This window comes from Pungitius pungitius, chromosome 21 (assembly GCF_949316345.1).
Source record: "Pungitius pungitius chromosome 21, fPunPun2.1, whole genome shotgun sequence".
NCBI lineage: Eukaryota > Metazoa > Chordata > Actinopteri > Perciformes > Gasterosteidae > Pungitius > Pungitius pungitius.
Window position 1 is genome coordinate 15682454 of NC_084920.1, and position 23653 is coordinate 15706106.

The 23653-nt window shown below is 50.1% G+C and overlaps 3 protein-coding genes across 3 annotated transcripts in view; all 3 read left to right on the forward strand.

Moving 5' to 3' along the window:
* The first annotated feature begins 51 nt into the window (after positions 1–51).
* On the forward strand, positions 52–2991 carry rsl1d1 (ribosomal L1 domain containing 1). Its single transcript, XM_037463513.2, has 9 exons — positions 52–207; positions 483–622; positions 716–854; positions 995–1143; positions 1422–1523; positions 1970–2063; positions 2271–2402; positions 2478–2612; positions 2715–2991. The coding sequence occupies exons 1-9, from the start codon at positions 169–171 to the stop codon at positions 2853–2855; spliced, it is 1071 nt and encodes a 356-aa protein (XP_037319410.2). The 5' UTR covers positions 52–168; the 3' UTR covers positions 2856–2991.
* Positions 2992–3827: 836 nt separating this feature from the next.
* Positions 3828–5412, forward strand: LOC119212774 (transmembrane protein 238-like). The gene has a single exon (XM_037463518.2). It carries the CDS (start codon positions 4101–4103, stop codon positions 4551–4553), a length of 453 nt encoding a protein of 150 aa, XP_037319415.2. The 5' UTR covers positions 3828–4100; the 3' UTR covers positions 4554–5412.
* Positions 5413–5886: 474 nt separating this feature from the next.
* The window catches only part of snx29 (sorting nexin 29), a 60039-nt gene continuing 42272 nt past the window's right edge, over positions 5887–23653 (forward strand). The window contains exons 1-13 of the mRNA XM_037463871.2: positions 5887–6359; positions 6931–6995; positions 7295–7347; positions 7836–7960; positions 9491–9671; positions 9821–9891; positions 10426–10689; positions 11016–11439; positions 11860–11972; positions 12371–12517; positions 16111–16174; positions 16497–16625; positions 21865–21950. Coding sequence (XP_037319768.2) covers positions 6353–6359; positions 6931–6995; positions 7295–7347; positions 7836–7960; positions 9491–9671; positions 9821–9891; positions 10426–10689; positions 11016–11439; positions 11860–11972; positions 12371–12517; positions 16111–16174; positions 16497–16625; positions 21865–21950 — 1729 coding nt within the window. The 5' untranslated portion in view covers positions 5887–6352. The remainder of the gene's footprint in view (positions 6360–6930; positions 6996–7294; positions 7348–7835; positions 7961–9490; positions 9672–9820; positions 9892–10425; positions 10690–11015; positions 11440–11859; positions 11973–12370; positions 12518–16110; positions 16175–16496; positions 16626–21864; positions 21951–23653) is intronic.

The following is a 23653-nucleotide window of genomic DNA, read 5'->3' on the forward strand; positions in this document are numbered from 1 at the left end:
TTAAACCTAATTTGGGAGGATGGTCATGAGGCAACGGCTCTTGTGTGTCCTGAGCTCTCGTACAAATAAAGTTTTTTTTTTTCTTTTCTTTTTTTTTTCTAGTACTGTGACGTAGGAACTCAGTTTGCGCATGCGTGAATCCACGCATCCACACGTGAAACAGACAGCATGGCTGACGGTGTGCGAATTCCGTTCGACAAGGCACAGGTAAATATATTTATATATTTGTTGCCATGACGATTAAACTCTTCATAAAAACCGTGTTGTTTGACCGAAGGCTGCGTCTCTGTGCGTGATGAGTCACAGTTATAAAGCTACAGCAACTCCACGCTAGCTAACATCAGCTAGCGTGTTTGCTTTAGCAACGGAGCTAATACACACTATGGCACAATAACAAGCCGCGATCCCTTGAACTCTAGAACAAAACTATACTTTATCAGTAGTGTGAAGCGTTGTCTGACCGGAGTAAATGTCTCAACCAGGTGAAAAAGGCCGTCCAGGCATTGCAGGCCTTCCAGAAATCCAAGTCCAGCGCGGAGTCTTTGCTGCTGGACGAGGCGGACACCATCAGCCTACTCTTCACCCTGTGGAAGATCCCCAAAAAGCCACAGACCATCCGCATGTGAGTCCACTGCCGTCTCCCCCCCACCCCCCCAACGGTGGTTGTATATTTTCGCTTTATTCGTCGATACTGAAATCGTCCTCCCTCCCTCAGTCCCTTGCCCCATGGCCAGCGGCCCGATACAGAGGAGGTTTGCCTCTTCACCAGAGACGAGCCCCACATGACCTCGGATCAGACGCAGAGGTTTTACAAGAGGCTGCTGCAAGAGAAGGGAGTGAAGAACATCACCGAGGTAACGTGGTCCAGCAGCGAGTCAGCTGATGCCACCATGGATAAATGCAAACACCGTCGTAGCAGAGTGCGATTTTGATGTAGGTGGACACCTTCTGTTGTAGGACTCTTGCTCACGATGTGTGTCTTTCTCCGGAGCAGATCATTCCGTACACGGTCTTGAAGAAAGAGTACAAACCGCATGAAGCCAAGCGCCGTCTGATGGGGAACTACGACATGTTCCTTTCTGACGACCGCGTCCGCCGCCTGCTGCCGTCCCACCTCGGAAAACACTTCTACCAGAGGAAAAAGTAAGAGCCCTTCTTCTCGCTGTCAGAATATAGAAGGCTGAGCTACTATGAACCTGTCTACTTGTCACATTCAGGTGTTGGTGGGACTGTGAGGTCCTGTATCGGGAAATATTATTTACCCAAAGTGCTTAATATCAATAAATGAAACTTCCTACGCTAAAAAAAGGTATTCTTTTTAATCAGGAAAAAGAGCGAGACATAACCCATGTAAAAGAGAATGAACTGCTTGGTACTAATGAGTTCAGTAAATTGATCCTTTCTCCCTTTGTCATTTGCAGAGAGCCGCTGTGTGTGAACCTGCAGAGCAAGACGCTGGCTAGAGACATCCAGAGAGTCATCCAGGGCACCTGCTTGAAGGTCAACAACAAGGGCTGCTGCTGGTGAGATTTGCACTTCTGCTAAAGCAACATCACGTGTCATTCAGCTGACGCTTTAATCCAAAGCGACTTACAATAAGTGCATTTCAACCATAGAGATACAAACTCAGGGAAGCACAATTTTGTCAAATAAGCAGTTTCAAAATATTATTTTTTTATCTTGGTAATGTTTTGCAAACTAAATTGAGTTGCACAGAATGTTCTCAAATGAATCGCACCTCCAAGCAACCAGGTCCTTTCTGTGAATTGTTGGATACGGGCATGTCTTGCTGGTGCCACAGAGATTCAATGTAAGACCAGATGGCTTCCTGTGGAGGTCGTCTCTACGACCTTGATACACCAGACACGGCGCTTCGTTCTGCTGCTCGCGTCCACCGAGTTGACGTCTTCCCCCGTAGAGTTTCAGGGAGTAGGTCTGCATTTTCTCACACAAATGGCCTTTGTCTCAGCATGGCGCGTGTTGGGCACCACGGGATGACGACCGAGGAGCTGACGGAGAACATCGAGGCTGCAATCCAAACCGTGGCAGCAAAACTGAACATGGTGAGTGACTGCCGTGGATTTTGATCCCTGGATAGCTACCAAGTTCTCTCTGTGTGTGTGTATATGTCACAGGGAGAGTGTGTGTCTGCTAATTCATTGTCTCAATGTGTTTGTGTGTGGCTCGAATGGTCCACGACTCGTATAATTTCATCTGACCTGCTGCTCCCTAGTCCCCAGTATGTAGCATATTTCCATTGCCGTTTACAGAAAGGACCCGTGGTGAAGCTCATCCACGTGAAGAATGAAACCTCGGTGGGCCTCCCTCTCTACGTCTCCGACGTGAACCACCTCACCGCGCTGGAAGGGGCAGAGCTGCACGCTAAGGCTCTTCAGAAAGAGGTGAGAACAAGTTAAATGCTTCACTCGCGGAGACAATGTGTGAAATATGCAGCTCACCCCTTTGTGAATTTTCAGAGAGCCGAGGCCAGGAAGAAGGCCAAGGACGCCAAGCAACCCAAGCCCACGGGGGAGGGAGAGGAGGCAGAAAAGGAGGAAGAAATCCCAATGCTGGTTCCCATAGAAACGCCCAGCAAAAAGCCTAAACTGGAGGTCAGTGCCACTCACAGCTGCTGGCCTTAATCTAGAAGGCGATGTAAATCAGTGATGTAGTCACGTGGACTGCAGACGCTCATCACCTTTGTGTCTTTGTAGAACGCCTCCAAAGAGAAGCAGCTGGAGAAGGCCCCCAAAACCGCTGTAACAAAGAAGGCAAGAAAAGCGCCCAACAAACAGAAGAAGAAGGTTGGCAAGACTGACTTTAAAGCAAAAAGAAAAGTGCCTAAAGTGAAATGAGCGTCCCGGCACGCTACCCTCTATGAAAGGACATTTTATACTGGATTATAAAACAAATCATTATATTCAGTCAGTTTTTTGTCCGTTTGTGTTTTTTTGCTTGGATGAAGATAATAAACCTGAATCTAAAACTGTCCATGGCTATGTTGTCTTCTAATGTGTTTTAATGGAAGGCTTATGTCACATGATACATTTAAACTAGAGCAGGCACAACACAGGTCAAACTAACACTGTACATGAACGCTCCGATTTAACCGTATCAGCTATCATACACAATCGAGCTCATCCCTCAACCATATTAATCACTGATGTGCTACTCGTGCTGTGTCGGATTAACTGAAGGGATAAAAAGACCATTACGCTTCCTGGCTGGTGATTAGTCACGTAGAACAGGAACAGTGATCTATCAACCGCTTCATACTAAATTATGACACTAAGTATTTATACTTGCATTTCCTCTTCATGGCCCTTTGTTCTTTTGGGGTTGTTTTACCTCACGGACGTTACATCACCACGCTGTTGCGTTTTGTTTAAAGAACTGAATAAAAAAAGTGTGATGCATTTTGCGTTTCATGGCGGTGCAGAGAATACTCCGCTTTTTGTGTCCTGCAAGGTTCTCCCCCAAAAGTACATCCTGCACGGCCGCGGGTTCGGAACCCTGAATTGTGATCTTTTCACTCGTTTGTCCAGGGACGCCGTGTGTTCCTCAGGACGTGTTTCTCAGCCAATCGGTGGCCATGAGATTGTCCTCGACAGGCCTTTGGCTGTGTGGGTTTGGTGGGACCATCTAGAATTACACAGCTCCACGGGGCAGGAGAAGGGGAGGCGGCGGCGGCATGGAGGCACCGGTTAACCCAACGGGGCGAGCTGCAGGGACGGACCAGAGCATCAGTGGTTTGTGCCAGAGGTTCTGTGAAAGCAACCATGGAAGCAATTGGAGAAACGACTCGGGAAGTCGGCGCCTGTGACCCTGTCGCAGGCGAGGCGGCGGCGGCCTCATCGATGCTCCTCCTCCTGCTCCGGTCCCTCCCCGGCCTCGGCCTGCCTCTCCTCGGGGCAGGTGTCAGCAGTGATGCAACCATCTCCTGTAAAACACCCACAAAGCTCTCGCTGATAACAGCTGGCGCACGTTGCACTTTGACCCCTGCAGCTCTGTGAGTGCGGGAGGATCGCGCGTCGCAGTCGCACATCTGGACTAATTTTGGGGGGAAGGTGGGGGGGGGAAAGGTCCTGCTGTGGAGCGCCATGTCAACTTTTGTACAGGAGGAGCCGGAGAGAAGCTACGGAGGAGTCGGCCGCTGCAAGTGCTCCTTCTGGCTGGCGGTCGTCCACGACGTCGTCGGCGTCGTCATCATGATGGTGGGCGTGTTTGGAGGGCTGGTCATCCACGACTTGTTCATCTACGGGGGGGGCATCGTCATCTTCCTCAGCCTGATCTGGTGGGTGTTCTGGTACTCGGGGAACATCGACGTGCCCCCGGAGCAGCTGGAGGACGACGTGGGCCTGATCAAGCTGAGGGAGCGCGGCCTCGGTCGGGCGGCGAGGCGCGTCTCCGACCGCTTCACCAGCAGGATCAGGAACTCCTTCAGGAAGAACAGGCCCGCCATCTCGGGCGCGGAGGTGTCGCTCTCCACGATCTACGACTCCGCCATGGCCTCCTCTTCTAAAGGACTCGCGAGGGACGCGTTGGCCGTGTGAAGTGACCTGTTCGGACCCCGAAGGACTCGGATCCGTCGAGCGGTGAACTTGGACGTTTGTTTATTCTCGCTCGGATGCACCTGTAATGATTACACAGCGCCGGGGTCGTGTTCAGATAGCGGCCACGTGCTCTTATCTGGCCGATAAGATGTCAACTTTGCACACTGTTATATAAATAGTTTCATTTAGAAACCACATGGCTGTCATGTTTTGTTGATTCAAAGATATTGCACAGTAGGGATGTGATGAGTGTTAATAGATAAATAAAGTCTGTAATAAGGGACTCTTTTGCAGCCGATTTAAGTCATGCATTCCTTACTTATTCATTTTAATATCTTTTATAATTGAAGCTATAATCTAACTCGAATACAGTAGATGTTTCGATGCCATCTGTCGAGGGTTTTCAGTCTAACCAGCTGATTGCTTATTGTCAATGCTGTTGAGTGTTGGAACATGCGAGTGACTTGCATTTATTACTGAGAAATAATTGTTGCTGTAGCTTACTTCCTCAGATCTATGACCTCCCACCAAATACATCTCTAAATGTTCTAATTATTTACTTTGTACCAACCTTTTTAAATTGAACTGTTTCACAGAAATCTTTCACCTTGCTGGAATATGCAGCAGGAATTCACATCTTCTTGTGTGAAAAACATACTGAACTCAATAGTATTTTGTTCTCCACCGTCTTAGATTAAATATTACGAAAATGATCAGTATATATTGAAGCGGACCGGCATCTCATGTTTTGTCTTGATATTTAAGTAAATTATTATTATATTCAAATAAATTGCTTATTTCTTTATGTCATTATCAATTAGGCAATTTATGAATGTAGGTATCCATTTGTCTTTTTTTTTTTATAAGTATAGTCATGCCCTGTCAAACCTTCAATAAACGCATGCTGCAAGATCCAAAGGTTTGAAGGTTTCATTATCAGATTTACTTGTGTGACTTTTAATAAAATTGTATGTTATGCAATCAATCACCAATTCCATATATGGTATTAATAATAACATCCCTAGACTAGCTTTCCAAATCCCTAGGTTCTTAATAGATTTTCTCTGTTTTCAATATTAAGTCCTCTTAGGGTGAGACCCACTCACTATAACTGGATGTTTCACCGTTTAGAGATCTCAAAAGTACCAAAACTAAATCCCTCCAACGCCACTTCATACGTAAGATATGTAATGTGCCTACTACGACATATGCGGTGTATAAATAGTTTTAAAAGATGACGAGGGCGCGTTAATGTCGCTTCAACCTGCATTTAATGTTGTCGTCGACTCTCGTAGTTCGAGACTTGGAGAAAAGGACTACAACTCCCAGCAGCCCCTCCCCGTCACGTGACAGCCGCGCGTGTTTGGTCACGTGACCACGACGCTGCCCCGTCGCTCCTCCGCTTCCCGTTTGTCTGCCGCGGGGTCAGGTCCCCAAACTGAACCAAACACCCTCTTTTCCTCCTTTGAGACAAACCGCCACATTTTAACAACCCCCCCCCCCCCCCCCCCGGAGTGGTTACCGGGGCGCCGAGTGCAGCACGCGCTCCTCCTCCTCCTGCTCCTCGCTTCCTGCTGCTCCTCCATGCCGGACCTGGGGTAGACCCGCACAGAGCCAGCGGCTCCCCCGGGCAGGCCTCTCCGCTCCCCGGGGCTCGGCCACAGGTGGTGGTGGTGTTGTTGGGGGGGTGGAAGCATGTGGTCGGTGCTCCGCTCTGAGTCGATGCCACAGGGCCGGTTGGTGAGCCGCTAGCCTCGGTTTACCCCCCCCCCCCCGCTGCCGGTAGCGTGGCCGTCAGGATGAGCGGTGAGTTGTGTCGTGTCGTGTCGTGTCGTGTCGTGTCGTGTTGTGTTGTGTTGTGTTGTCTTGTGTTGTGGCCCGTCACACTTCTGTTGCCCGCCGACTACCGAGGTGCCCTTTAGCACAGCCACAATATTGGGGTCAATCTGGAGAACCCCGGGTTAATATTCGTGAAGGGTTATGATACTGCAAATGTGAAACTAGATTTACGGGACAAAATACAAATAAGGGTGCAGTGCAATGAAGAAATGATGTTTAGTTAATAATATCCATTGTGTCCTCTGAGGTTAACGGGATGTCTTCAGGTGTCTTTATCCAACAGATTCCATTTCTGATTTGTTCCACAAGTTATGGCTCCACAGTCCAGATGCCTACATTTTCCCACAAAAAGCATCACGCTAGAACGTTTCAGGCTATAAAACAAGTAAAACGAAACAGTGCTTTGGGGGGACGATCCCCTCATCATTTTGTTTCCTTCGCCTCCTCTTGGACACGATTCAACGCGGCAACAAGCCGTGAGTAATGGACGGTGGAAGTTGGCGTTGACTTGTCTCCTTGGTTTGTGTGTCCTGTGCAGGAGCTCAGCAGAGTGACACCAAGAGGCAGCACCTCCTGGAGAGGCTGCTGGACGCCGTCAAACAGGTGAGTCCCGCCTCTTCACGCTCTTCAAGTGGAAATGTACGGTATCGGGATCGATTCCTTGGACCAGAACAAGGAAGTAATTCACCATTGGTTTGTGGCGTCGGCGTCCTTTTATCCACCGACGACCAAAACGCGCTGGAGGAAGTGAAACTAAATGTTTAAAACTTGTTTTACGAGCTGCTCCATAAACACACACACACACAGTGCACGGACTACTGCGTCTAATTGATGCTTTGTTGAAAGATGAAATGTTGTTTCAGCAAAGAGAAGCTCCTCTCATTCCCTCCTTGTGTTTCCAGTGTCAGATCCGCTTCGGAGGAAGGAAGGAGATTGCCACGGACTCGGACAGCAGGTGAGGGGGGGAGAAGGCATTCTTTTGCTGTATCTGTGTTTATTCGGCACCCCGGGGGGGGGTCTGTTGGGTGTGTGGGTCCAGGTCACCTGACGCTGTGGCCCGTCAGGTCCGTTCTATTGGCTGCAATGAACTAAATAACCTCATTTTTGGTTGTTTTGAGAGATTTTTTTCTACTTTTATATTTTCCACCACATCTAAGCAATAAGAGGGTTTCTACGATGAAAAAGAGGCAAATATTTATGAAAAATGATGGTGCCGACCGTGTTTCATCAGAGCGCAACGCTCTCAAAGAGAAAAATTTGATAAAAGTTTCATATCCTGTGCGGCACAGATCTAATTTCCAGGTTGTAGCTGAGATATAAAAACGACACTTTCATCCTTCTGTGGGAAACCGCAGATCGTGTTACACGCGTCGGGTTTAAAGTGCAGCCCGACTGGAGCTTAGGAGGAGGAGGTCCGGTCCAGTGACTCTTGTCTCTTTGCAGGGTGATCTGCCTGTGCGCCCAGTTCGAGGCGGTGCTGCAGCACGGCCTGAGGAAGAGCCGCGGCCTGGCGCTCACCGCCGCCGCTCTCAAGCACGCCGCCGGCTTCAACACCAAGGCCGACGCAGGTACTGCACGGGAAACGCTGCACGCGCACACACACACAGAGACACACACACACAGTGGAGAATGCCTGCAGGATTCGTGGGGAGTTGATGTAGATGGAAGACGTCCAGTATGTGGTACGCAGTGTGGAAAACAACTTCTTGCTTTATTTTCCCCGTTGTCCTCCTTTTACGTTGTCGTGCACCCCAAGGAGGATAATTGTATTTTCTTTTATTGCAGCCACCCATCTAGTTGACACTTAATTGACATGTTTTGCAAGGAAGTGGCTTCCAGCTGTCTTTATTTCACTGAAGAATTCTCATGTTGTTTCTATTTGTTCCCAACCCATTTTTTGTTGCGATGAAGTAAAGCCCCCAAATCCTGTTACAGATGTTTGTATTGATTTAAACCTGCATATTAACTACTACTAAACGTTTGCATAATAGTGGATGTTGCAATGGTACGGTATGGGATGTCTGAAGGTGTCAAGCGTTTATCTTGTAGATCCATTACTTTTAATACTTACTTACATTACTACATAAATCTATTTTAACATAACTGTGCTCAGTCTTTGTCCAAACCCAACAGAGACCTTCATGATTTGTTCATGGCTCCATAGTCACTAGTCAGGATGCTTTTTTTAAACTGCACTGGTGTTCTAACCATTACTTAAATCTATTAGTATTTACCTTTTTTAACTTATTACTCGAAATAAGCTATTTGTTAACTGTTCTTTACTTTCAGCTATCTGTCATATCAACTTTTCTGTTAACCAGTTATTCAATTCACTTCTTTTCCTCCATTCAATCACCAACATTTTACTGTAACTGCTTCTCCTTTGGTTCTCGGTTGGCTCGGTTTAACACCTTTCACAAACTCTTCATACCATCTCTCAATTATTCTTATTTTTTACATAATCAAATTGTTATTTAGAATTTGGTCAAATTGTTTGCACTTCTCCACAATTTCCCTACCTTGACGCTTCCTGACTAACTGGCAGCTGCTGCTCTACTGTGTCGCCATAAAGACATGAACAGCCAAAGCTCCTGATGACCTTTGAGACATTAGTGTTCCATCATGCTAAATGGTTTCCACTGTGTCAGATTTAACAACTATTCATTTCAGACGGAGGACTAACGCACTGCAATGGCCACCACGTGGTAACCATCAGCATATCTCCTGCGTTTTCCTGCATTTCACAGGCATTAGAAGAAGGGACTGTGGAGTTTGGAGCATCCTAATGAAGCCCGAGCCAGAAATAGCGGCCCTAATTTGCAGCCATGGCGTTGATATTGTGGTGGTGTAATATGCTAATTCTATGCATAGCACTCCCCTATTCTATGAATTACCACACCTCAGAAAACCCTTTTGGAAGTCTTTTCGTCCTTTATCTTTTTTTCCCCCCCTAGTTCTATAGAACTAGCTTGTGGCTGCTGCTTAATGAGAGAATGTTCAGGCTTTGTCCACCTTTTAAACCTCCGGACCATTTGTTCTCCACAAATAAGACGAAACTAAATCTCTCTCTCTCTCTTTGGCGCTTTCCCTCTCCCCAGAGTTGACCTTCTGGTTCCACGTGAAGGAGCATCTGAATCGCCACGAGCTCCAGCGCTTCTACTCCCTGCGCCACATCTCGTCCGAGCTGGGCCGCGGCCGCGCCTGGCTGCGCTGCGCCCTCAACGAGCACTCGCTGGAACGCTACCTGCACACGCTGCTGGCCGACCGCCTCCGCCTGGGGTCGGTACTGTGTGTGTGTGTGTGATACTGACTTCCTTCCATACACACTTTCACGTGTGTTTCTCTGTTCACGTGTTTGTAGCGACAGTTTGAAATGTGTCTCTGCCGGTTCCCCATCACGTTGCTCCGCCTCCTGCCTTGTTTTCCAGAACCTACTATGACGACTGGGCTTTCATTGTGGACGAGGAGAGGGCCAGTATGCTGCCCACCATGGCTGCAGGTGAGGATGTAGCGCCGCAACATCGCACCGTAGCGGGAACGCGGGTTTGTCGCATGTTTAGCATTATTTCAATCTGAAATTCCACTGGAGGACATTAGTTAGTGTTGCATGTTATTCTAACGTGTTAATGTGGTCACGCCAGGGTTAGTGTTAGTATTTGACTGATTAGTTCCATGTAATGTGCACATATTGTACCCTCCGCTGAGGTCTCAGCGAGCTTCACCCAAACGGAGCCGCTGTAGAAATGGATGAGCTGATTTTGCAGTTGTTTACTGCGGCTGAATTGAAGCCCATTGGTGTTAATGACGGAGCTCTCGCTGTTGAACTATTGATGAGCACAAACTGTAAAATATTGAGAATATAAACCACTGATCTCACGCCAGAGCTCTTCCTCCCTCACGGGCAGATAGGCCGACCTCTTCTCTGGGGGGGGCGGAGGGCGGGAAACGGCTTACGCAGCACTCTGCAGAAGTTGAAAAGCCTCGTATGATTTTTAACTAGACTGACCTGTATTAAACTCGCCCCCCGCCGCAGGCCTGAACTCCATCCTGTTTGCCATCAACATCGACAACACCGACCTGAACGGCGGGGCGACGCGGGCGGGCGGCTCCTCCTCGGTGTCCCACCTCCTCAAGGAGTCCACGCAGGGCATCGGCAGCCTGTGGAAGGAGTCCACCCAGGGGGTCAGCAGCCTGCTGCGAGAGATCGGCACCGCCACGGCCGCGGTGCCGGGCTTCACGCCCCGGGTGGGCGGGGCCTCGGACCCGCTGCCCGTGCTGCCGCGCAGCAGCTCCGCTGGTGAGGAAGTCCCTCGTGAGATGAATACACTTGACCTCATTTAGCTGTGAGCCCCGGCCCGTCCCAGCCTTTCCTCCCTTCTGTCTCTGCTCATCGGGACGAACCGAGCTTTTTTTTCAATTTTAACTGTGCGGCGCTAAAACTGGTCCGGTGGGCTGATTGTAGATTTTTAGATGCGCATTCGGATCCTTCCCCACCAGGCCTTTTTGTTCTGATGTCAACATTTTGAGGCACATAGTCTAGCCAGGTGAAAATTACCAAATTCATTTAAGTTCAATATAATTCTGGGTAGAAATGAAGGATTATTTTCCCTCTTTCCTTCCCAGACTCCGGGCTGAGGAAAGAGCGCAGGAGGAAAAAGAAAATCACCAACATCATCTCCTTTGACGACGACCTGGAAGGAGGCGCCGAGGATGAAGAGGAGGAGGAGGAGGAAGAGGAGGAGGGAGAGGGGATGAGGAAGAGCCACACGGCCCCTGCTCAGAGCGGTGTGGAGGAAGCAGCGGACCCTCTGGAGCCGGACTTCTCCGCCCAGAACGGCATCATCAGCTGGGTGGGGTCCCCCCACCCTACTCGTACTCCACCTGCTGCTTCTCCTCCCCCTCTGCCCGACAGGAAGAGTATAGACAATGAGGAGGAGGACGAAGAGGAGGAGGAGGAGGACGAGGAGGAGATGATGTACAAACCCAGAGCACAAACCCAGGAAGAGGAGGAGGAGGAAGAGGAGGAGAGGACAAACAACTCTGATCAGTGAGTTTAATGACTATAGTTCAATGGTTATAAAGAGTCTAAAGGGCTGTACGTGAGATCATAAAGAAATGCGCTCTTAATTAAAAAATGCTCATATTTTTGATTCACACAGTTTTATGGGCCGAGTTGTCAGATAAATGGCTGCTGGAGGTGATTAGTAGGAACAACAACGATCAGCTTCCTCTGGGTGTTTTTAATCAGGAAACAAATGCACCCACAAACAAATCAACCAACATCATAAAAAGAGAAGATGCGCAAAATACTTCAGTTTCCATTACTCAGTCAGACGTGAACACAAAGACGTGATGATGAACACTGCTGCTATAACCACCCACATTTAGAATAAGACTTTAGCCATAGTCTGCCGATGATTATCCATCCCCCCCCCCCATCCTGAAGGAGTCGGTCTCTTGTTTCCAGGGTGGTGGTGGGCAGTCTGTCCAGTGTGTCCACGTGGAGCCCCCTGCAGGCCGTGACCCAGCGCAGGAGCTCGGACGTCCTCATTCCCCTGAACCCCGCCGACTCTCAGCCAGGTGCCGTGCTCCTCCGAACCACCTGACACCCCCCCCCCCCCCCCCCCCACCCGAGGAGCTGCAGGCCTTACCCAGAATCCTGCACCTTCTGGGGAGACGGAAGCACAGTAAAAGCCTCCCGTTGCCCTCTGTTCCCAGATCAGCCTTTGATTTCCTGAGTGCTTTTCACATTGATTCTCAGATCCTCATTTCCTGCTGATTTTACATTCCATCCATCTATTGATTGAAGTATGTGTTTGAACTCAAGGTCTAGCAGCGTAATTTATGACTTTTCTCTTTCTTTCTTTCCTTTTTCATTTACTTCTTCTGGCCTGCGGCCCGGGGATCAAATACTCTGCTGGAAATGACGGGACTTTCTGTTACTCCACACCTTCACTTTCGCTTTGATTGGATTGCAGTGTGCTCCGTGGAAGACGCGGCCGCATCTCCTGCCCGGAGGGAGTCTCCGGGTCCGCCAGGTGGATGGAGGATGGAGTCCGGCCCGCCGCCGCTGCCGCCCTCCGGTGTGCTGCCGACATCGGGTCTGCCCGAGTCCATGACCGTGGGTGAGTGCTTCTCCTTCTCCGACCCTGCTCCTCCGGTCGCGTTGTCGAAGCGGTTTTGTGCCGCGTTTTAATGACGAAAGTGAGCCGCCGCGTCAATGAAATCAAATCTTTCATTCGATCTGGTTCCTCCTGAGCTTTGGCCAGACGAGAGTCTCATCCTGCAGTGAAGTCGGTGATGATAATGAACCCCGTGGGAGTCCTGGCACGTCGTGGTCTGGATATTTCAGCAGCAGCTGTCATCTGCAGCAAATTCAATCACACCGGCTGATTGTTATTTTCCAACCTGGTGGTTTTTTCTGTGTGGTGGAAGGGATCTTAATTGATGCCCGGCGCCTTTCCCCAACAGAAAAGGGTCCACCAGGTGCCACTGTTGGTCCAGTGTGCGCACATGTTCCTAAAGGAGGGAGACGGGGAGAACTATCGGCCCTCTCCAGGAGGGGGTCACATAAAGCAGCTGAACACCTCTGTTGTGCTCTCGGAGCAAATGGTGCATTTCAAGATGTAAAAAAACCGGCAGATCGGCTTGAAGTGGAGTTCAGCCCGAAACGCCGTCACTTCCCTAAAAGGTGGGCTGGTGGTGTCAGTTCCTCACGGGAGCCGGGCAGCTGCTCTGCAGACTCACGGCGAGTCCGTTTCCGATGGAGGCAGAGATGCACGTTTCAGAGCCAGCTGTCGGCTCAATGGACCAGAACGCAACGCATCACAAACCCATTTTGCTATTTGAGCAAATGGCCGTGATTGGGGAGAAGAAGAAAAAAAAAACAAGTCTCTGTTGCTTTCGCTCTTTCCGCCTACTCGAGTAAATCATAGCAACAAGTTACGGCTGCCTTCCCGCAGTAAGAGGACGAGTTCAGTCACTCAAAAAAACGTTTTCATCGGAGTTATCAGTGACGCTGTAGTACTTAACGCCTTGTGTAACGTTTCCTGTGGTTTATGGGTGAGGAAAGTGTCGTTACCACTGCTTGAAAACCCCAAACTGTTGGCGGTCAGGAGGCGCTAAAGGTCAAAATGCATCAGGGGCATCGTAGGATCCAATATTCTTTGGCAGCTGGTCAGCTTAGAGGACTGGAAATCATGATGAGCATGTTGATGAAGTCATGAATCACAACGAGCAGTTTGTGCATCTGGCAGCGAGTAATAAGACTTTTAATAAATCATAACACTGTGCACCAAGTATTTAAGTTGGTCAACTTTTTTTTGGATTAAGCTTTGTGAATCCCACGCGTGGTGGATTTCTGGGGGGGGGGCGAGGTGTTGAGCCCTCCCTCAGTGACTTCCTTTTGGCGCCGACAGCGTGTGAGGCCAAGCAGCCCATTGATTGGCGGGTACGGAGTCTTTGATTCACAAGACGCATCGATTACACGGCCTCGCTCTCTGCGTCTATTATTGGGACTATTGTGCGAGAGCGGACACACACACACGCACACGCACACACACACACACACACACACACACACGGTGCAAGGTTGCCCCGCTATGTACCGCTAACGTGCACTTTTGCCGTCGGGGGGGGGGGGGGGGGGGGGCTAATGGTTCGCCTGTAGCCCCCCCCGCAGTGACCGTGTGGTCCTGCTGGTGTGGAGAATGGTCACGCTGTCACCATAAGAGACTTCATCCTTTCTCCCCCTCTTCATCACCCCCGACCAGGCTCTTAGCTCGGGGGCTGGAGGAGACCTACTTGTGTGTGTGTGTGTGTGTAATGGTGGAATACAAAGTGCAGGGTAGATTAACTCAGTGTCTCGTGGTTGTTATTTTTGGAAGTCCTGATAACAGCCTATTCCAAACCTCCATGTGCACCTCCGAGCGTAACTATGGAGATGAGTCACGTTACCGCCGCTCAGCCCGCCCCAAATCCGTCCTCTCCATCAGTGAGAGGAGATAGACATCAGCCGCCCGCCTGCAGATGTCGGCCGACGCGCAGAAACCGGAGCGGGGACCGTTGGAGATCTTTGATGTTTTGTTTACTTTGACCTGGTTCCAAAGCAAAGAGAAGGACGAGTAGTGATGCAGCTACTTAATTAAAATAAATCATTCTGGGTTCGTCTGCCAGCTACGAGGTTGTTTTTCCACAGTGATGCTGGAATCATCAATGTTTGCACTCGGCCTCTTTAAGCCGCGCTGAGCACAAGTTGCTTTGCCACATTTACCTGCAGTGATCCAGTATCGGCACCAGTACAATGACTCCTTCTCTTCTGATTATTGCTATGAAAACGTCGCCTTCAAACAGCTGCATCTATTCAAGTTACCATTCCATTTGATAGAAACGTCATTATTTGTCATTGACAATTTTCCTGAACGCGTTGGACTGTGTCTCTATTTAAACTCCATTAATGTCAGCTGTTAGCAGCTAGCTGGCTGTTAGCTCGGTTAACTAGCGGCTAACCAGCTTAAACCGGCAGTAATGAGGAGAGTTACACCACCGGTGTGTTCAGTACCGATCGGGCATGTTTGTTTTTCCTTTGGAGGGACGCCATGATGGTGCATCCGTGCATGGACTCCTACTGGTACCCGTAACCATCTCGGCACGCAGGGGGGGCTTGAAAAGAGTCGGACCATCTGCACCAGCAGGACGAAATGTTCTCCAACGTAGATCCGTCATCCCAGACGACCCGTCGCAATGACCTCCACCATGTGTCCTGTAGAACATGTTGGAACAGCTTTGGTGACCTTCCCCCTACGTCAAGATCCAACAGCTACGGCTCTCTTGTAAAAGCCCTGCACACTTTGCTAATTAGTCAGCATTTAATCCCCCCCCCCACACACACACACTCTCTCCCCATCACTTAATCATTTCATGCAAGAATTCTGAAAACTGCTGCACATGATGCGCATTGTCCCCGAAATATAATTCAGTCAGGAGATGACGTTCTGGATTTATGCTTTGCATAAACAGAGACGCCGATGTGTACGGCGCCGGCTCCCCCCTCCCCCGGGACGAGGTCCGAGCGCTTCACCAGATCTCCGTGGTGAAAGACCAGGAACCATTATTACCCGTGAGATTGTTGTGGGTGACGGCTCTGTTAACACGCACCATTCAGATGTATTGTTTAATATTTCGTTTTGTCAGAGGAACGTCCGTCAAATCAGAGGTGGATGTCGGTGACAGCCCATAATAAGCTGTTATGGGCAAACGTCGGCTGAATGCGAATTCATGCGAGGGCGTCGCCTGCTTTGGCTGTTTTAACGCAATAAAACCGCCGGCTTCACGAGACGAACGGGACGGCGTCCTGCGTGACATCCGCCCATCAGTTCGCTGGTGTCCTCACTTTGGGTTTGGACTTTGGAGGATTAACGCGTTCCTTCCCCTGACACTCATCCCGTACCGGCCCGGGGGGAGGGGGGTCTTCTGTTAGTCGCCTTAACTTCGGCAATAAGAGACGGATCTCACTGAAAGCGGTTCATCTTCAGGATGGGACCGAAAAGTGCAGCGTGCAGAACCTGCTGCTTTCGCATTTGTAAACCGTGCAGCCTCAGTTGATATCGCATATCGCTGTTGGTTGTGCGTGTGTGTGTGTGCGCGTGTGTGTGTGTGCGTGTGTGTGTGTGTGCGTTTTATGTATCAACAATCTCACTCCGTTCTCTTTCATCCGCAGCGGAGTTGCGTCAGGCCATCGTGGCCATGATGAACAGGAAGGACGAGCTGGAGGAGCAAAACACGTACGTTTGGATATATTCTATATATATATATATATATATATTCTAGTAAATGTGAGTTTTGTGCCAAGCCAAATTTAGATGTTCACGAGACACTGATTTGTATTTTGGGATATTAGATAACAGCGACGCTTCACAGATGGCTGTTGATTAAGTGTTTCTGTATCAGAGCAGAGTGTGACTGCAATTAAAGGCGCTCATAATGTTTATCCACTGTTTCTGAAAACGAACATTTTAAACACATGTAAATGAAGAGGAGCAGGTCACCTGAAGGTAAATGGGACAGAAAGCACCAGACTTGTGATCCGCATGGCGCGTCCGACAGGTCTCTCCGCAGCCTGCTGGACGGGGAAATGGAGCACTCGGCGAGCCTCAGGCAGGAAACCGATTGGCTGAAGAGGAAGCTGGCCGAGCTGGAGGAGAGACACACAGCCAAGGTCCAGGCTCTGGCCAGGTGAGAAACGGAGGACATGCATCAATGATGTCATTCCAGCTGGCAGCGTGGAAGGTTAAAATAATTTAAATGAATTTAAATAATTCTCCAGGACAAATGGGGATTAAACAATTGGTGAACCAACCAGTATGAGTATAGAATATAATGTATACTCTTAAAGCATTAGCAAACAAAAATGTCCCCCACAGCAGTCATGACCTTCTTAGTTGCAGCTTTTGTCTTCTGTGACTTGGAAATGGAAACCAAACCGTTTGTGCAAAAGCTGCAATATCTACGAGGATGTGATGAAAGCGGCTAAACTGTTTTACACATAATTGCAGTAATTACCACTCCAGCAGGAGGCAGCTATACATGTGCAACCATCCCGGTTACCAGAAATGCCCAAAGCGCTAAATAGGATAGCAAGCGAGTCCATGCGGGAATGCGATATCAAGTTATGTCATTTAATTGCAATTTCTTCACCGACATATCACGCACCAATCAAACGGCAGGGCTTTGGATTGGAGGCGTGTTTGTGTGTTGGGCGTTTTTTTAAGGCGTTGGAATCATTCCATCCAGAGCTCCTCTCCTCATGAACACAAGGACCAGCGTTCCCCTGAAAAATGATCTGAGTCGCTTCAGCGTTCGCGACCGTCGATGCCAGGATTCACACTGAGCCCCTTTTTAAACGGAGGATTAATCACCCTCAGCGGTCTGCAACCCCCCCCCGCCCCCCCCCCAACAGCACGGCGAGCCACCAGCTGGGTCTCATCCAGTGACTCACGTCCGGGGCTGGTTGAGCTTCCGGCTTCCGCCGCCTGGACTTCCGCCATCTCGCAGCGACCTGACGCACGAGACGCCCGAGAGCCCCCCCGAGAGCCCCTCCCACCGGCCGCCGCCGCCGCCGCCGCCGAACCTCAAGTTGCTGCTCGCCCCTTCCCTGCCAAATCTGTCTCGATCAATAGCGGCTATAAATACCGCTGAGCGAGGCCCGGAGGCTGTCAGCCACCACCGGGGAAACAGGGCCGCGGGCAACGGTTGCCATGACACCCGCAATTCCTCAGGACTCGCTCGCCGAGGCCAAATCGGAAGGTCTGTAATCCGACCTTAAAATCTTGACTCCGAACTGTGGCGTCCCGACGCAGCGTCTCCTACAAGTAGCTCAGTGGAGCAGCTCTCAAACCAAGTGTGTGCGTGTGCGTGTGTGCGTGTGCGTGTGCGTGTGCGTGTGTGTGTGTGTGTGTGTGTGTGTGTGTGTGTCCTGAGCCCGGCGGTACGCGGGGGTGGCGGAGGATGAGCGAGCCGCCGCAGATAGCTTTTTGGCTGACGTGGCGCCGGGCAGAGGGGGAGTGGGCTAAAAGAAAAATGAGCCCCGCTGCTCGCTGGGCAAGTTGCTCACGCACAAAACCAGCTGGGGGGGTGCAGCGGGGCCCCTTTTTTTTTTTTTCACGCACGCCGCATATAGACGCCGCGCGCTGACGCATAGCGGCCCACGGCCTCGTGAGCCAGACGGCCGGCGCTGAGGGGGGGGGGGAAGATTCCTTAGATGTAGCGGGCGAATATCGAAACGTTGTGACGTTGTTTTCTTACAAAAACGCTACATTTGTACATTTAGATTGGAAAAAATACAAATGCTTATACTTGTGTTGAATTCAATTTAAGGCGCGCGCACACACACACACACACACACACACACACTGCGTCGTTTATTGCAACAATGAGACGACGAACAAGCGGCGGGATGATAAAAGGTGGAGGTGGGGGGGGCAGGCAATGACCCCAGGGCTCCTCTCAGCCCGAGTAATCACTGGACGTTGTTAAGCTTTTCCTCCTGAGAGAAGATCCCACATCCTTCCTCCTTCTAACAGCCTCTTGCAGTCTTTGCTCTGATCAAAACCCTCCAACAAACGGCACCGTCTTCACCGACGCTCTCTTGTTCTCTCTCGAAAATATTTACACTGTCTTCATCCCGCCGCCGCACGCCGCTTCCTGCGAGTTACAATTTAGTTAAATATGTCTCCGGGGGCCCCACGGTCTTCCTTTCTCTCTCTCTCTGTGTCTCTGAAGAAGAAGAAGCCCACGTCGTTTTAAAGCTTCTCCTCCGAGGGGCCGCGTTCGCACAATTAACTTTTCTGGGTCACACTTAATGAGAAAAAGGGGGCCCACTGCACCCGGACAAAAGGATGCTGAGCAAGGGCTTGACTTTGGAGACGCTCACTTAAAAACTTCTAACCGTCCCCGGAGGTCGGAGACGACCCGTTCCGTTTCCAGGTAACTTCTGAACACGCCGCGGCGCCGCTGATGGATCGCTCTCGATGGGGAGAGCGTTTCGCACAGAGGTTTGAGGAGGAAACGTCCCCCCCCCCCCAGGGGGCCTTTGTGCTTTAGATTAGTTTGGTCTCCATCATTTACCTTGTGTCCCGTGGCTACCGATGATGGGAGGCTGAGATGATGAACTCGCCAAGGGGCGTCGAGGAAGTGGAGGCTGCACAGGAATCCGGGCCCGAGTGGGTCTTTAACGGCGTTAGAAAAGCAACATTCCACATGGTCTTTTTACTGTGGATGAATTCAGCCCATAGAAGCAGTGCTGATAAATACAATAAATCAAATATTTTTTTTTGGTCCTTTAATGGGCATAAGAGCATCTCTGAACGCACAGTACGTCGAACTTTGTGGCAGATGGGCTACAGCAGCAGAAGACCACACCGGGTGCCACTCCTTTCAGCTAAGAACAGGAAACTGAGGCTACAATTTGCACAAGCTCATCGAAATTGGACAATAGAAGATTGGAAAAACGTTGCCTGGTCTGATGAGTCTCGATTTCTGCTGCGACATTCGGATGGTAGGGTCAGGATTTGGCGTCTACAACATGAAAGCATGGATCCATCCTGCCTTGTATCAACGGTTCAGGATGGTGGTGGTGGTGTCATGGTGTGGGGAATATTTTCTTGGCGCTCTTTGGGCCCCTTGGTACCAATTGAGCATCGTTGCAACGCCACAGCCTACCTGAGTATTGTTGCTGACCATGTCCATCCCTTTATGACCACAATGTACCCAACTTCTGATGGCTACTTTCAGCAGGATAAAGCGCCATGTCATAAAGCTGGAATCATCTCAGACTGGTTGCTTGAACATGACAATGAGTTCGCTGTACTCAAATGGCCTCCACAATCACCAGATCTCAATCCAATAGAGCATCTTTGGGATGTGGTGGAACGGGAGATTCGCATCATGGATGTGCAGCCGACAAATCTGCGGCAACTGTGTGATGCCATCATGTCAATATGGACCAAACTCCCTGAGGAATGCTTCCAGCACCTTGTTGAATCTATGCCACGAAGAATTGAGGCAGTTCTGAAGGCAAAAGGGGGTCCAACCCGTTACTAGCATGGGGTACCTAATAAAGTGGCCGGTGAGTGTATATACACAATACACTACATTATAACAGTTAATAAGTAAGGACCCGGCTTTATTTCATGGACAAATATATTCTGGCTTATGTTAACATTTTGAAATGGAGGGTTTTGTCTTTTTTTCAATTAATTATTCATCAAGAAAAGAAAAGCCAAACATTTGCATTTTGCAGCCTCTCAAGCATCAGGGTTGCTGTTGTACTCTGTGCAACTCAATTAAACAATCTTTGGCATGGACAAAAGATCTCACCTTGAGGGCCATTTCTCACCATTTCATGACAAATTATTCATTGTAAATCTAATGAACGTGTGTTTGATCTACGGCGGGACAGCGTGGGAAGCCCCTCCCACCTTCCCTCCCTAACCTGCTGGCTTACATAATCCCACTCGCGAGCATCATCATCTGCAGCCTGCACGCTTCTCACCAAATTTCCCCGAAGACCCCCCCCCCCCCCTCGAAAAACCGCCGGTGTGACCCACGCCTCCGTCATCCGATGTGGTGACGTAGAGAGGTTTGTCAAAGCGTATTTAATGAATCCGCACCGTGCCTGTTGATATCAGGTGATGCTGATAATTGAGTTTGAGGCGATGAGTTTCATTTATTTATTTGTTTCCTGCGTCGCAACGAACGAGCGCATTTGAATGTTGCACCAGAAGGATCAATAATTCAGCGAACCGCGGATTATCGGGCGGAATTGAAGTGTCGTTTGTTCAGAGAACCCTTTTCTCATTTTCGGGTTGTTGTGCTGTCGCTGTGCTGTGGACCCGAGGCTCTGTTACCTGGGACGGAGGTGCGCTCATCGGACCTTAAGGAACGCGCTGCTATACCAGTAGAATCGCTTTGATAATTCAATTCAGTTTTTCGGGGGCCACAGATCAGTGTGCGTGTCGTCCGTCACCTGGAGGCTGAACTCGGGGGGGGGGGAGGAACCGAGGTAACAGAGGTGCCTCTTTTGTGGTTTAAGGCGAATTAGGGGCTGATAAGCAGGGCCCCAATAATGTCTGCCACAGAGGTTTGGGAGGGAGGGGGGAGGAGGGGGGGGGGGGGGGGCTGAGCAGCACAAAGGCTGTTAAGTTTAACTGCAAAGGGCATTAAAGCACCTTCCAACTCTGATTGATTTCCTCCCGAAAGTCGATGATGTTCAACTGGTTCCAGCTTGTAAAGAGACTCCTCTCTCTCTCTCTCTCTCTCTCTCTCTCTCTCTCTCTCTCTCTCTCTCTCTCTCTCTCTCTCTCTCCGAACACTGGAATTCAGTTTTGCTCTCGCTTCAGAACACGAGGCCGTAGCCCCCGTTTTAATATTTACACGGAGGCAGAGGAAGAGGAAGAGTGATTGCACACTCTCTGGACTCCTCGCAGACGTTGATATGAATAAAATGGTTTTAATGTCAGGTGGACTCGCCTGCGGTCACCCACAATGCACCTGCAGAGATGTCTATCTCCACAGAAGCATAAATCCAGTTTAACAGGTTACTTCACTTCCCCCGGCCCGTCTGTTTAATCCACCAAGCAGCCGGTTCTGTGCCCGGTTCTGTTTGTAAGTGTGAAGTCCGAACGACCTCAAAGCTCGGTCTGACCACCTGGAGTTCACGCTGTGTCATCCAACAGCGTGAAACACCTCCTGCCGTCCGCTCCATGCAGCTCTCAGGGCTGCTGGACAGAAAAATGCGCTTTTGTGCACGAAGGCATCGCCCCTGTTTTCTTCTAAATGCACAAGTCTGAAAATGGTCTTTATATTACAGACATGTGATTATTAAAAAGTCATGCTTTCAAAGAAATGCTTGCTTACGGTGCCGTTGCAGACTCCTTACTGTGTGTGTGTGTGTGTGTGTGTGTTTGTTTTGCAGGGAGAACGAGGTCCTGAAGGTCCAGTTGAAGAAGTACGTCGGGGCGGTACAGATGCTGAAGAGAGAGGGAGGCCAGAACAATGATGGTAAACCACACACACACATCATCATGACCTGCCCCCCCCCCCCCCCCCGTCCATCCACTCTGCTGTGAAACAGAGGAGCCTGTAGGTGAGAATTGATCCGGATCCGTTCATGTCTCCGGGGTTCAGATGACCACGAAGCCCCCCGCTCACAGTCTGACTCGTGCCTCTTTTTTTGGGTTAGATTTGATAACTTTGACTTTGTTTTTTTGCGTCGCCGGGGGGACGCAGGCGACGCTCTGTGCAAAGACTGAGCAGATAAGCTCCTGCTGTATCAAAGGCAAATAAACTGAACACGGCAGATTATAGGGGGCCACATAATGGCTAATTGCATTGTGGGGGATAGAAGGGAGTGCGGTTATCTGTGCCGCCCTGCGGGGTTCACGCGGTGCTGAGTTTTCGTTGTATGTTTTTCGGACACGCAGAGCTTCTTAATGTCACGTTTACGATGTCGAGGTCTTCAGAACAAATGGTTTCTGATATAAATCCTATTAAGAAAGCCCCATAAAGGCTGCATGTGTCCTCATTTATTCATCCAGCCCGCAGGTGACAAACGGTTCACTGCGACACAAAAGTCTGTCACAATTTCAGTAAAAAACGCTGAGTCATCAGACGGTTATAACCCGGTCACATGGTCACATGGCGAAAGCCGTGGTAGACAACATCAAAGGGAAAAATGAATGAATGAAAATTAAAACTACGTGACAAAGGGGCGTTCTTTCCGTATCAAACACGGCCACGGGAGGTGACTGGAGGAGAGGGGGGAGAGGGGGGGGAAGAAAGAGACACACACACCATCAGGAATTAGCCATCACCCGGCTCAACCGCAGCGCTCCGGCGCCGCTCTTGTTTGTCTTTTCGGCCTCTTCTCGTTCGACCGCCAGCCGCTATATTTACTTTTTCCATTTCCCCCCCCCCCCCCCCCACATCACCCCTCTCCGTCTTCAGCCCTCCCATCATCCGCCTCGTCTCTCCCCTAAAAAAAACACGCTGCCACCCTCATGCCGACAGCCGTAGTAATTCCCTCTCTGCCGCGGCGTCTAAATGATTTCACCCCCCCCCTCACCCCCCCTCCCCTCGCCCCTGTCTTCTCCTAATGATGTGCCTCGTTCCATCACACTTTGATGTTGACTACCAGTGTGTGTGTGTGTGTGTGCTTGTGTGTGTGTGTGTGTGTGTGTGTGTGTGAGAAAGAGAGTAGTGAAGGAGGAATAATGTGTGAGCAGTTTAGAGGGAGCAAAAAGGGTGGTGATGGGGGGGGGGCGCTCCTTTTTCATGTGCTGTCAGCACGCTTCCTCGTGATCAGCACGCCGCCGTCCTGAAAGCCCTCCCGTCTTAAGGATGGCGCCGCAGACCTGATCTCCGGAACGCTCTCGGGGCTGACGGTTACCGTAGAAGCGGCGTGTCCTTTTGGGGGGGGGGGGGGGGCCGCGCGTTGGCGAGCTCTGGCTAGGCGGCGCGTTTGTTTGTGTGTCACGGCGTTTAAAAGCAGGCATTAGCCCGAGCCCGCAGGAGCCGCAGCGTTACACTGACAGCCGTGTTTACTGTAAAGCGGAAGAGAAGTCCCCCCCCCCCCCCGGGGGGGAGAAACGGCGAGCAGCACGTGTAGAATAATCACACCAGCGCTGACCCAGTTTCACACCTCCTCGTGAATTACATAAATCACATTAAACAAATTTGATCTTTCAAAATGTGTGTGTATTATA

Coding starts and splice junctions, on each gene's coding strand:
- rsl1d1 (XM_037463513.2), top strand. CDS start 169: ATGGCTGACGGTGTGCGAATTCCGTTCGACAAGGCACAG. Junction 208..482: donor TTCCGTTCGACAAGGCACAG/GTAAATATATTT, acceptor TGTCTCAACCAG/GTGAAAAAGGCCGTCCAGGC. Junction 855..994: donor GAGTGAAGAACATCACCGAG/GTAACGTGGTCC, acceptor TCTCCGGAGCAG/ATCATTCCGTACACGGTCTT.
- LOC119212774 (XM_037463518.2), top strand. CDS start 4,101: ATGTCAACTTTTGTACAGGAGGAGCCGGAGAGAAGCTACGGAGGAGTC.